Source organism: Brachypodium distachyon, chromosome 1 (assembly GCF_000005505.3).
Source record: "Brachypodium distachyon strain Bd21 chromosome 1, Brachypodium_distachyon_v3.0, whole genome shotgun sequence".
In the NCBI taxonomy this organism is placed as follows: Eukaryota; Viridiplantae; Streptophyta; class Magnoliopsida; order Poales; family Poaceae; genus Brachypodium; species Brachypodium distachyon.
In genome coordinates this window covers 65,872,155-65,884,573 of record NC_016131.3, presented here as the reverse complement: position 1 = coordinate 65,884,573, position 12,419 = coordinate 65,872,155, and the positions used below count along the sequence as shown (strand labels likewise).

Below are 12,419 nucleotides of genomic sequence, written 5' to 3'. Positions count from 1 at the left end.
CTGTACTGAAAAGTTTGTCTATGGATAAATGCAAACCTGCTTTAGTACCCATGACTCCAGGAATTAAACTCAGTGACGAAATGTGTTCTAATACTCCTAAGGAAAAGAAGAGAATGGATAATATTCCATATGCTTCTGCCTTGCGATCTCTCATGTATGCCATGTTGTTTACACGCCCTGATTTATGTTACACGGTTGGAGTTTTGAGTAGATATCAAAAGAATCCAGGAATTGAGCATTGGAATCAAATTAAACATGCTATGCGTTATGTTCAAGCAACATTGGATTATTATCTTTGTTTTGACCTAAAGGATCTATAGTTGCAGGGCTTTACTGATGCTGATTGGCAAGGCGATCTGGACAGCCGAAAATCAACATCTGGATATCTATTTACACTCGCTGGAGGTGCAATATCTTGGAGAAGTAAGAAGCAGGATTCTGTGACGTTATCTTCCATGGAGGCGGAGTACATTGCAGCATCCGAAGCTGTCAAGGAGGCGGTGTGGCTGAAGAATTTTCTTTCAACTCTCAAGATTGTAGAAAGTGCAAGCAAACCGGTGACCGTGTATTGTGATAATCAGGCGGCGATTAAGGTTTCCAGAGATCCCAGGTTCCACAGCAAGAGTAAACATATTGAGGGAAAATATCATTATATACGTGATGTGATTAATAGACTTAAATTAGTTTGTTTGGAATTTTTACCTGGTATTAATATGCTTGCTGATCTCTTGACTAAGCCTCTTAGTCAGGTGGTATTTGGTAAGCATGTTAAGGATATGGGTTTACGAGTATTTGAATAATCGTTTTGGACAAGTGGGAGATGTAGGATTTTTTGTGTTCTGCAACTTTATTATTTATTGAACTTCTAATACTCGGTTACCTCATTATGGAATCACGTGCATATTATATGATGCATGGAATGTATACTTGTTGGAAGGTACTTAAATACACTTATGTGTTTTAAGGAAGCTGGCGATTATCAATGGAATACAATATATCTTGTATGAATATTGGAAAGACCGTCCGGGCACGTTAGTAATCGGAAGGAGCTATGTCATTGATTAGATTACAGCCCTAATGTTGACCTACATGATTAGTGGAATTTAAACACAATCATGGCGCATTGCTCACAAGTGCGTGTTCCAGGGACCCACAGTTAGAGTCCCTAACGGATTAACTATATCATGGTTGGTAGTTTAATCTGGACTCTATCTGGAAACTAGTTTAAATATGATGATTTAAAAATAGGACTCTTATTTGTAGATGCAGTATAAGAAGGTCCTTACCCCCTAGCCTCAGATTGCGGAATTGTGAGCGGCACCACGGAAAAGCGCAGAGGAATAGGGGGTAGACCACCGTTAAATTTCCTACAGCCGTCATGGTTAGAATTACAACAAAGATGTTAGAATTACGGCATAATGACCACAGGGAGGGGACACACGACTATAGATGCAACGGTTGTGTCAACTTTCATATCATGCCAAATTTAGGTTCTGCAATATATAAATTAAACTATATTCAAACTGTTGGAATTTTTTGCGAATGCAGCGATTGTCGCAACTTTTTTTTACACAAGAATGCATCGAGTGTAGCTAAATCTATGTTCAGTCTAAAGAATAGGCGCAAATTAGCATGTCTAATACACAAACAGAAAATGGATTTGTTGATGCAAATGGATGGCTAGATTTGCTGGTGGGGTACCAGATTACCCTAAACCAAACTAAAATATAACACTAAATCGTCAAAAAAACAAAAATTAACTCTTCTTCCAACTACAAGAGATTTTTTTTTCTCTAAAGAATGGATTCTTTCATATTTGTTTCATATTTGAAGGTATTGATGCGAGCTCTCCTCCCTCTGTCTCACACCTTCTTTCTACTCTGCCTCCGTGGAACGAGGAGGCAGGGCAACACTAGCTCCGGCATCAAACGCCGTCGAGAAAGGTTTCGAAAAAGTACAAGTGGAGCCATATCGTTTGCAAATAACAGTGTTCTCGTTGGTATAAAACCCTTTAAAAAAATGGTATGATACTTTTTTACAGCAAAATGTATAAACCTGGTGTTACGTGACCACACAACGTTTGCTTTCGTTGGAGATCTTGTGGTCGGGTTAACTAAAAGATCAGCGACAACTCCTTATCTCATCAATTACCAATTATCGTAGCAAGGACAGATCACATCATCATAATACAACGATGGCAAGACAATTACGAGTCAAGATACAAATCATACGCGCCATCACAGAAAGCTCGTTGCGTAACCTGGAGTGCCTCACATCGTGATCGGGCACCGGCACGCGTCTGAGCATGAGTTTGATCAAAATCCGACCTTCCCTAGAAAAAAAAATCTACGCAACGCGATCCGCACAGTAGATCGCCTCCGACCCATGGGTGTTTTCAGATGCATGGATCCATTATCATATCCTTTTTGTTTCTTCCTCCAAACGGCATAAATCAAGACGATCAATCAATCACAGAGGACGATATTTTCGAGATCTTTTGAAAGGTTCCGTGTCTCTGCAAAAGTCCATGTATGTGACCGAGAATCGAGGGCCGATGTAGCGAAAATAATTTTATGCCACGCGACACGTCCGTCCGTCCCCATCTGTCGGTGTCCGCTCGGAACAGGAGCGGCAACGGCCTTTTTTTTTTCGCTTCCGGACTACGACATCATGTGCCGTGCCGTGCCGTGCCGCCGGTGACGCGCGGCACGCTTAGCCTGGCCACGTAAAGGCCGGCTCGACAGCGACACCGCCACGCAGCCAGCAGTCAGATCAGGCCCCGTGCGCGCAGGAGGAGACGTCGCGGGTCCCCCCCTCCCTGCCGGTGCCGGACCACGACGCCACGCATCCGGCCGGCCGGGCGAGATTGATAGTAGATTGCGTGAGGAAGGGAGGTGTCTGCGGGGCTCGGCGACGTGTTCGGCGCCCGGGGGCCGAGACTTCGCTATCACGGGAGATCGCGCTGCTGGTGCCTGGGTTCTCTCCGTCGGATTCGAGCTAGCCTGGCCTAGCCTAGCTACTAGCACGAGATTTTTCGCTCGCACCGGCTGGCCCCTGGCCCCTGGCGTTGCGATGAGTTCGCACGTCGTCGGCCTGATCTATTTCTGCTGCTGTTCTCGCTTTCCCGGGATGCGGTCGAGCCGGGGGCCAATGGCGCAGCGGCAACGCCTTCGCGGTGGACAGTCGGACACACGTCTCGCAGCCTTTTCAGCAGGTCCCGTTTATACTACCGACAGTTCTTTTAGCGGGCATTGGGTGCCAACTGCCAAGTGTTCGCTTCTGCATTTAGCTCACATGCTCAGAGCAGTCCAACTAAAATAAATAGAACAATATACTCCTCGCACAGATCTAATCACGAGCTTCCTCGTACTGTTCTATACCCAGATTTATTACACGATTGGCAACAATCACGGGTTCATGATGACTGATGAGCAAGAACACCCATACATGGCTGATTCCCTGACAACAAAGATCATGCGACTCACTCCATAGTTCTTGCTCCTCAGTCCTGCGTTGCATAAAGCCCATTGACGCTCAGACCTCCATCAACCGAGATCGTCTGGCCAGTAATGTAAGTAGAGCCAGGCATACAAAGAAAAGCAACCAGCGATGACACTTCTGCTGGTTCTCCGACACGCCTAAGCGGAGTTCGGCTCTTAACAGCGCCCTCTAACTCCTTATTTGCCAAAACCTGCACACACACACACAGAGAAATAATATGGGAAAAATATTCAGGGTTTGTTCCCATGTCTCGGGGTGAAATAGGAGCCATCAGAAGGACTCAAGGAGCACATGCAGGTAAACTACAGAAAGAAGAATTGAGAATGATAAGTTCATGTAAGTAATAGAACACCATATCTCTGCCAAGACGCAGAGTAGGCCAGTAGGGTCTCGTAAAATATATTTAGATTTATGCAATTATAAAGTACTCAATTCTGATATTTAGGATTTATGCTACCATTCAAGGTACAAAGAAGTCAAATGGTAAAGCAGCTAGCTACTATAATGCATTTAAAAGCTGCACGAAATGGGTACAGATAATTCAACTCCAGTTTCAGTTAGTCAGTCTCAGTTCAATGTTGGATACAAAATTTGTGCACATTATACCAGAATGGTTAGCAGAATTAATTATTAGAATAGAAAATTAAGTATCTATATTTTGGAAGAACAACACTACAAAGGCATCCGCGTATACTGATACTCAGGGTGTGAAAAAGTACAATATACTCCTGGGTTGCCAACAATCTTCAGCTCGACTGGAACTGGCAATTCCTCGGCTCAAAATCTCAGTATTTAAAAATGTTCTAGATAGGCCGAAGCTGACAGAATGTTCATTACCTATATACAGTAGCTCGCAATAGCACAAGCGAGACCTAATTATGAATTAATTAGGTGCTAATCGATTTCCAATTTATGTATCCTTACTGCATTTTGCATGAACATTGCCGCATACACTGTAAATTTAGCCGAATAAAAGTAACGTATGATCCTTACTCCTTCTGTCAGTGAAGTCAAGATATAGCCAGGGGCGACGGAGTTGGTTCTTATGTTGTCTTTGGCCCATTCACATGCTAAGTTCTTGGTTAACTGATTCATCGCACCTAAAAGAACAGTTGTAACTGGTTATGCATGCTGGATGTGAATAAAAATTATGCTTAAACCTGCTGGATAGACACTTTCGATATTGTGCGATAGCTGTTACCTTTAGCCATGGAATAGACAGTTCCGCCATGCAAGGCTACAATTCCACTAATGGATGATACGAAAATAATGCTGCCCGACCCAGATGCTTTTAGAAGAAGATGCGTAAGTTGGCACAAATGATAGGCAGATTCAAGATTTGTAGCCATAAAAAAAGTGTACTCCTCTGAAGAGTACTCAGTTGTTGGCTTCCTTATGTTTGTCCCCACATTGTTTACCTGAAAGAGTAATTGAATAAATTTGCCAATTTAATCTCCCGAGTCAAAACGCATCATGGGTTCGTGACAAAGCCTATATGCATGCAAATTGAAAGGTATACTTGATGAAAGAGAAATCTGGGTCCCAAATGGAAATGTTGTCCTCCATCAGTCTAAGGGCATCGCCAAGGAAACATGCCAAATCAATGCCATCCGTCCGTTTTTGTCCGCGGACAAGAAAAACCAATCCAATGAGACATGCCAAACTATTGCTATCCGTCCGTTTGTCCGCGGACATGCCAAATGCTAGCCAAATTTGATATCAACTTGGCAGTCCGCGGACAAAGGCCACCTCAGCGTTTTCCCTATTCTCGCACCGAGCACGCCATTCTTTCCTGGTTCCCACGCGTGCGGCCATCTCCCTCGCCCCGCTACCGCGCCGCCAACTCCCTGCCTCGCCCCGCTCCCTCCCAGCCCCGTTGCACCGCCATCTCCCTGCGGTGCCGCCCTGCCGTCGCCCTGCCGCAGCTCTTCACCGCGCCTACTGGCCGCCGGCCGCCGACCGCGGCGAGCGTCCAACGGGCGCAACGACGCAGAGCCGCAACCGCCCGGGCATCCCAGCAAGGCTTCGTGGCCAGAGCTACCACCGCCGGAGCCTCCTCAGGCCAGGCCGCACCGCCCCGCCACCCTCCACCTCCGGCTGCTGCCAACGCGCGCCGTCCGGGCAGCCCAACAACCATGGAAGGTGGCTCGCCGTCTGTTGATGAGGAGATGGGGTACGACGGCATGGACGACTCGCCGGCCTTGTGTCGGCAGCCTAGTGCCATGTCGGAAGGCAGAGGCCGTGGCGCCCGCAACCTGTTTGATGAAATGTCTGAACAGACACAGGTATTATTTTCCTCTGTTTGTTGTTGTTTTCAGTTGCTGTGAGTGGCAGTTTTGAGTATATGGTGCTGTTAGGGAAGGTTTAGTTGGGAACATGTAAGAAATTTTTGGTTTTGTATTCCTAGGAGTATCAAGAGGAGTGTATGATGGATTTGATCAATGATGGGCAACAACCTCAAATATTTGATGTTGATGATCCAAACTCTCCAATTCCCAACCAACCCTTCCACCAAAAGAGAGGTCCGACAAAGAGAGGAAGTTCATATACAATCAAAGAAGATGAGTTGTTGGTGACGGCATGGTTGGAAGTGAGCCAAGACCCAATCCAACGTGCAGAGCAAAGGGGTTCGTCATATTGGAAGAGAATTCATGAGTACTTTCATGAATGGAAAAATTATCCACCATGGAAATTTGTAAGTGATCGCAATGAGTGTTCACTTCAATCACGTTGGGGTGTCATTCAAGATTCTTGCAACAAGTTTTGTGGAGCATATGATCAAATTATCAATAGGAAGATAAGTGGCATGGGAATCAAAGAACATGTAAGAAATACATTCTTGCAATACCATTCACCCTTTTGCTATGTTGCTACATTTTGACATGTCTCTTGATTGCTAGATGGGAATGGCTATCACATTGTATAGCACAATGCATGAAGGGAAGCACTTTGGCTTGGTTCATTGTTGGACCATACTCAACAAGGCCCCAAAGTGGATGAATCTTGTAGCATCACTCAAGAATCCCAATGGAGCACACAAGAGGCCGGCAAGCCAAATGGATGAGAATGGGGAGGGTTTTGGGCCGATGTCAACCGCAACTAGGCCGAAGGGAAGGAAGTGGGAAAAGGAGAAGGCAAAGCGTGCTAATGCGAGTACGTTGAAAGATACTTGGACGGAGATTATGGCCAACAAAGGTAAACTAATTGAGAAGAGGGATGAAAAGAAGGAAGAAAAGAAGGATGAACACCACAAGTGGTTCATGGAGATGACAAATGAGAAGGTTGCGATTGAGAAGGACAAGGTGGCACTTGAGGCGAAGAGGCTTGAAATTGAAGCAACGAGGGAGACCAAGAGGCTTGACATTGAAGCAAAGAGGGAGGAGAAGAGACTTGAAATTGAAGCAATGAGGGCGGTGACCGAGGCCGAACAAGTTGGGCTCACTAGATTCACCGAGGAGTCGAGGATCATGTTGGCCAACAAAAGCTTGATGGATGCCAAGACAAAATTGTGGCATGAAAATCTTCGTGACAAAATCTTGGCACAAAATGGCATTTGATCTTGTGATGGTGCATCATATGATTTGTGCTTATTTTGATACTATGTCATTGAGATTTTTGAACATGGTCATTTGAGATATTTGAACTTTGTCATTTGAGATATTTGGACCATGTCATTTTAATTAATTTGCACTCTACAATTGCATTGATATTGTTGAATACATAGTTGTATGGTAATAGAACTCATTGAAAAATAGGTGTGGACAATTTGAAACGCGGACATTTTAGCTTGTATCCATTGGATGATGTGCTAAATGGACACTTACCAAATTGTCCGGACGGTGGACGAACGGACGGATGGCATGTCCATTTAGGTAGTCACCCTTGGAGATGCCCTAATCTCTCTTCTTGCCCGCTGTTACTGTAGAACCTTTTAGCTTTCACCGGACAAAAGAGCCCACTTCGAACTAGGGTCTACACGCTGAGCCATCGATGCTGCATTCGCAGATCGAAACGATGAACAAACTGACGGGAGGGCAGGGGAGGTAGTCCTGACTCACGAGTATGTCGAGCTTGCTGCCGAATCGATCGCGGACCTCGCGGATCAGGCGCTCCCGCACGGAGAGGTCGCAGATGGAGACGGTGACGCGGAAGCCCTTGGCCTCCACTCATGTAGGCGCTCGCCCAGCTCCGCCTCCTTCCGCGAGCAGGTGTGCACGGCCGCGCCCAGCGCCGCCAGCTCCTCCACTACCGCACGCCTGCTCACCGAAACGAGCTGCTTGCTCACGCTAACCGTTCGACGAAATCGCGCACTGATGGTAGCGGGCGTTGGGGAATGGGGGGGAGTTTAATTACCCGATGCCGCGTGTGCCGCCGGTGACGAGGGCCGTCTTGCCGTGCAGAGACCACTTCCTTGGCGCCACCGCCTTGGCTGAGGTCTGATCCGCCGCGTCCATCTCGCTGCTTCAATCCTGCCGAGTGTCTCTAGCGTCTCTGCTAATGCTTATCCCGTTCACGAACTGACGAGCAGAACTGCTGCGCACGAGTGGAAGCGGAGACTGCTTAGCTTACGTATCTTGTGGGACCTTTTTTTTAGAGTATCAGGAGGCCAGGCCTCCCGGTTCCATTACTAATAATGAAACCAATTGTACATTCTGCTGCAAAAATAAATACTTGATCCGACAAAATGAGAAATGCTACAGTAAACAGACAATTTAAAAGCAGAAAATAGAAAGTTCATCGAGCCGCATCATCCTGGAGTGTCTCGGTGTGGCTGGCTGATGCATGGCGCAACAGCAGCTCATGAAGCTTGCTCCTGATGAGTGAACCGTGAGTGAACCGGTGACCATGGCAGGAGGAGGCGGCTCCCACGCCCAGGAGACATGTGCAGAGATGAGCATCCCCTGACAGAGCATCCAGATCAGGAGTTGACAGCGCGAAGGAAGTAGCTGCAAAAGCAAGGGCTTGTGGGACCTTCTTCGCACTACCTTGCACTTTACTGTGTCCGAGCTGCAACGTTTCTTTAACCTCTGGTTACCAATGCTTGTGCAGCGTTGTGTGATGTGTTCGCCGCGGCATGCGACTCTCACACGCCTTCACGGCTTCACCCTTGTAGGTGAGTTCACGCACATCGGGGAAGCCAGCCCACCCTCCTGCCGCCAGTGATTCAGAATGATCCAGGTTGAACTGATTGGGAGAGTACATGATAAATAACTGGAACGGCAAGTGTAGAAGCTGAAAGAATACATTGTGTGCGTTGGTAAATTAAAGCGCGGCAAGGCATCGCATAAATCTGACCATAACCTTCTTCACATGGCTGGCTTCAACAATGGCTAATGACCGTGGTCTGGATTTATGATGAGCTCAGTTTACATGAATATTTATTCTGGTTTGCCAAGAACACAAGATGATATGGTTGCCTCCTGGGCAACAACGAGAAACGCAGTGTCTTCCCTGATACTGTTTAACTTGGATAGAGCCCTTTGACAGTCATACCTCCATCCACAGAGATCGTCTGGCCGGTTATGTAAGTGGAACCAGGCATGCAGAGGAAAGCAACCAGCGATGATACTTCTCCTGGTTCTCCGACACGCCTAAGTGGAGTACAATTCACAACACTGGCCTCAAACTCCTTATTCGCCAAAAGCTGCACAAAAAAAGAGAGTTTCAGGGATCATAGTTTCCATTTTCTCGGAGGTTACATAAGTACATACGGAAATGAAAGAGTTCATCACTCAAGTGTTCTTGCAAATAGAAGACAACTTCCACATGTGGCTGTAATACAACTTTCCTTCCATTTTTACTATTACGAAGAAGCAAAGTGGGGAATAACAAAATATATTTATGTTGTGCTTCTATATTATTATGGATACAATCATACAAATTAGCATGGGAACCTCTATTGTTTTATCTCCTCGTAGAACTATCTATGGCTTCATTAATGAAGCTGGGGGGGAACCCCTTTTCTCAACAAAAAAAAAAGAACATGGGAAACAGTTGTAAAAATCTTTAGCGTATCTATTCAGGGTGCCAGACAGTATTCAGCTCAGCAGGAATTCACAATCCTAACTTCACCCTGAATTGATGTAGGCATAACTGTAAATTGGTGTGCGCAATTATTTTACCATACTTAACGGTTTTAATAATGCAGGCTGTACCATCTTTCCAAGAATCCACCATGAATATACTTATTGGGGATTTACAGAATGTACATACATCTGCTCCCAGCTTTCCATCTTATAAGGTGCATACCTTATACAGATGCAAAGAGCTAAGGTATAACCATTATAATCCTTGTCAATCAGTTAATACAACAGCATGACTGTGACACTGTTCATTCTCTGATAGTAAAGGAAGGTACAGTCTGAAATCAACATAATGTTATTGGCTACATTACGTGCTAACAGTAATATGTATACATATATATTTAGCAAGTGGCATTTCTAGCAATGCAATTTGAATATAAGTAAAAGCATGCTTTTTTGCGCTAATTTCTGTCAGCAACTGATACTAATACGAGGTTATTATCGTAAATAAGTCAACTGGCAAAAAGTGTAGTTAAATCAGCGCAAGCTGGGAACCGATGCTCCCAAGACAAACAAATCAGGTAAACATATACTCCCTCCGTCCCAAAATAAGCGACGTGTATTTGTATAAGAATCTATACAAATCCATGTCACTTATTTTGGGACGGAGGGAGTATATGGCAGAGACCGGTAGACTAAAACTTAATTAGTCTTAGAGGCAAGTAAGTAAAAAGGATATCCACAATCAATTTACAGTTGCTGTAGTCTGCATACTAAGTCAGAATCATGGATCCAACAATATGATGTTCCAAAGTGCTATGCAGACTTCAGATCAATATTCAAAGCAAGACACTTACTCCTTCCGTAAGTGAAGTTGTTATGTACCATGGAGCAACAGAGTTGGCTCTTATGCCATCTTTTGCCCATTCACATGCTAGGTTCTTGGTTAATTGGTTGATGGCACCTGAACAGAAACCATAGCTGGTTACACACATGAGATGTCTGACACACCTAATGTTTACACATGCTCAGGAAATCAAAGCCATAGGCAGTAGTGAGCTATATAATTACCTTTAGTCATAGCATATATAGTGCCGCTAAATACGGCTACTACTCCACAAACAGATGATACAAAAACAATGCTGCCCGAACCAGATGCTTTTAGAAGAGGATGTGCAAGTTGGCACAAATGATACCCGGATTCAAGATTAGTGGCCATGACAAATGAGTAATCTTCTGAAGAATATTCAGTAGTAGGTTTTCTTATGTTTGTCCCCACATTGTTTACCTTAAACAGGAAATGAAGAAAGTCAGTGCAAATTGGCACAAATAAAATGCAGATTCAAGATTACTGGCCATCAGAGTGAGTAAATTTATACAGAACATTGAGTGGTTAGCTTTCTTATGTTTGCGCCTACATTGTTTACATTAAAGAGAAGTCAAGATAGTAAAAAAAAATAAAGACGAGCATTCACGGTGTGGAATCAGCATTAATGGAAACATAACAGAAAATGAAATGGAGATTCAGCAAACAGTTCATCTTGCAGGGTCAGCATGTCGTCCTGTACTCTGGTAACCACAGATTTTAGTGGAATTGAGCTACATTTGAATGAATGCAGATCTCAAGTGAAAATATTGGCCTATGCCATTAAAAGAACTTCACCAGCACATCTGTAATTTAACTTCAGCTCACATTTTTCATCAGAAGATTAATGGAGCCATCAAAATCCTCCATTCAACCTCATGTTACAATTTTTCAGATCTTGAATTCAACTATGTGCTGCACTGCTACAGCATTAACATAAGAACTACTCGTATAAGATAATTTCCGTTGGGAGTGTCCTTCTGCAACTGTAACATGTTGTCGTGAGATTAACATAATTGGCCCTGAAAGTGAGGAAAGCTGAATAAACCACGGACATGATTGACAATGAATTAGTGAGAGGTACGAGTCTATGTAGTAGGAGTACATGGATTTAGGGTGTGTTAGGTTTGGTGCCAAGATGTACCATGCCAATTTTACTTTCTGGTCTTTTCTCTTTGACTTCCCTGTTCTCATTGCTATCTCAACATTAGTCAAAGTTTCTTGGGTAGGACGGGGTATAGTAGACGTATAGTACAGGTCTATTGCATAACTTGAACTCCATTGCAGGCTTGCATTCAGAGAAATGTCGATGCTGCTAGATTTTTAACAGGTACAGTATATAGATTGAGACAGAGAAGGATTGGTTCCGACTCACGAGGATGTCGAGCTTGCCGCCGAAACGTTCGGCGACCTCGCCGGCCAGGCGGTCACGCTGGTCCCGTACGGAAAGGTCGCAGACAGAGGTGGTGACCCGGAAGCCCTTGGCCTCCCACTCCTTCAGGCGCTCGCCCAGCTCCGACTCCTTCCGGGAGCAGGTGTGCACGGCCGCCCCTAGCGCCGCAAGTTCCTCCACCACCGCACGCCTGCGCATCACAGGGACTCCTCATGTCAAGTGTCGAGGGAATCTCGCGGATTGGGGGCGTCAGTGCTTGCTAGTGAAGAGATAGGTGGAGGGCCAAAAGGGGTACCCTATCCCGCGGGTGCCGCCGGTGACGAGGGCGGTCTTGCCGTGAAGAGACCACCTCCCCGGCGCCCCCGCCTTGCCCGAGGTCTCCGCCGCAGCCATCGGCCAACCTCTGGTTGCTCTTTTCGGCTTCTCTACCTATCTGTTCCCCAGACGATGAGCACTACGGTGCACACTCAGAGAGAACCATCAGTCATCAGTTGGTGGTCACTAGTGAGATGGGTGTACCCGGACCCTATGTTTGAGGTCCTGTTTTGGCCCTACCTTTGCGAAACATCTCTTTGACTCTTTTGGTGTTCGTCCTATTCCACATTCCACCATCCCCATCCTTACTAAAAAAACAATG

General features: G+C 45.4%; 2 protein-coding genes and 1 pseudogene across 2 annotated transcripts; 1 reads left to right on the top strand and 2 right to left on the bottom strand.

Moving 5' to 3' along the window:
• Positions 1-3,301: 3,301 nt before the first annotated feature.
• Positions 3,302-8,551, bottom strand: LOC100838215 (annotated as a pseudogene).
• On the top strand, positions 5,175-7,152 carry LOC104581811 (glutathione S-transferase T3). Its single transcript, XM_010230514.3, has 3 exons — positions 5,175-5,786; positions 5,909-6,325; positions 6,402-7,152. Exons 1-3 carry the CDS (start codon positions 5,202-5,204, stop codon positions 7,056-7,058), a joined length of 1,659 nt encoding a protein of 552 aa, XP_010228816.2. The 5' UTR covers positions 5,175-5,201; the 3' UTR covers positions 7,059-7,152.
• Positions 8,552-8,702: 151 nt separating the features above from the next.
• Positions 8,703-12,316, bottom strand: LOC100837913 (tropinone reductase homolog At5g06060). Its single transcript, XM_010230513.3, has 5 exons — positions 12,078-12,316; positions 11,765-11,972; positions 10,596-10,812; positions 10,382-10,488; positions 8,703-9,145 (listed from the first exon to the last, which is right to left on the bottom strand). The coding sequence occupies exons 1-5, from the start codon at positions 12,173-12,175 to the stop codon at positions 8,963-8,965; spliced, it is 813 nt and encodes a 270-aa protein (XP_010228815.1). The 5' UTR covers positions 12,176-12,316; the 3' UTR covers positions 8,703-8,962.
• Positions 12,317-12,419: the final 103 nt, after the last annotated feature.

Bases quoted from the DNA above. Each gene is read 5' to 3' on its own strand.
- LOC104581811 (XM_010230514.3), top strand. From the start codon at position 5,202: ATGCTAGCCAAATTTGATATCAACTTGGCAGTCCGCGGACAAAGGCCA. The intron at 5,787-5,908 runs GTATTATTTTCC...TTGTATTCCTAG, and splicing joins AAATGTCTGAACAGACACAG to GAGTATCAAGAGGAGTGTAT. The intron at 6,326-6,401 runs GTAAGAAATACA...CTTGATTGCTAG, and splicing joins GCATGGGAATCAAAGAACAT to ATGGGAATGGCTATCACATT.
- LOC100837913 (XM_010230513.3), bottom strand. From the start codon at position 12,175: ATGGCTGCGGCGGAGACCTCGGGCAAGGCGGGGGCGCCGGGGAGGTGG. The intron at 11,973-12,077 runs GTACCCCTTTTG...TGTGATGCGCAG, and splicing joins GGCGGCACCCGCGGGATAGG to GCGTGCGGTGGTGGAGGAAC. The intron at 10,489-10,595 runs GTAATTATATAG...GTTTCTGTTCAG, and splicing joins TATATATGCTATGACTAAAG to GTGCCATCAACCAATTAACC.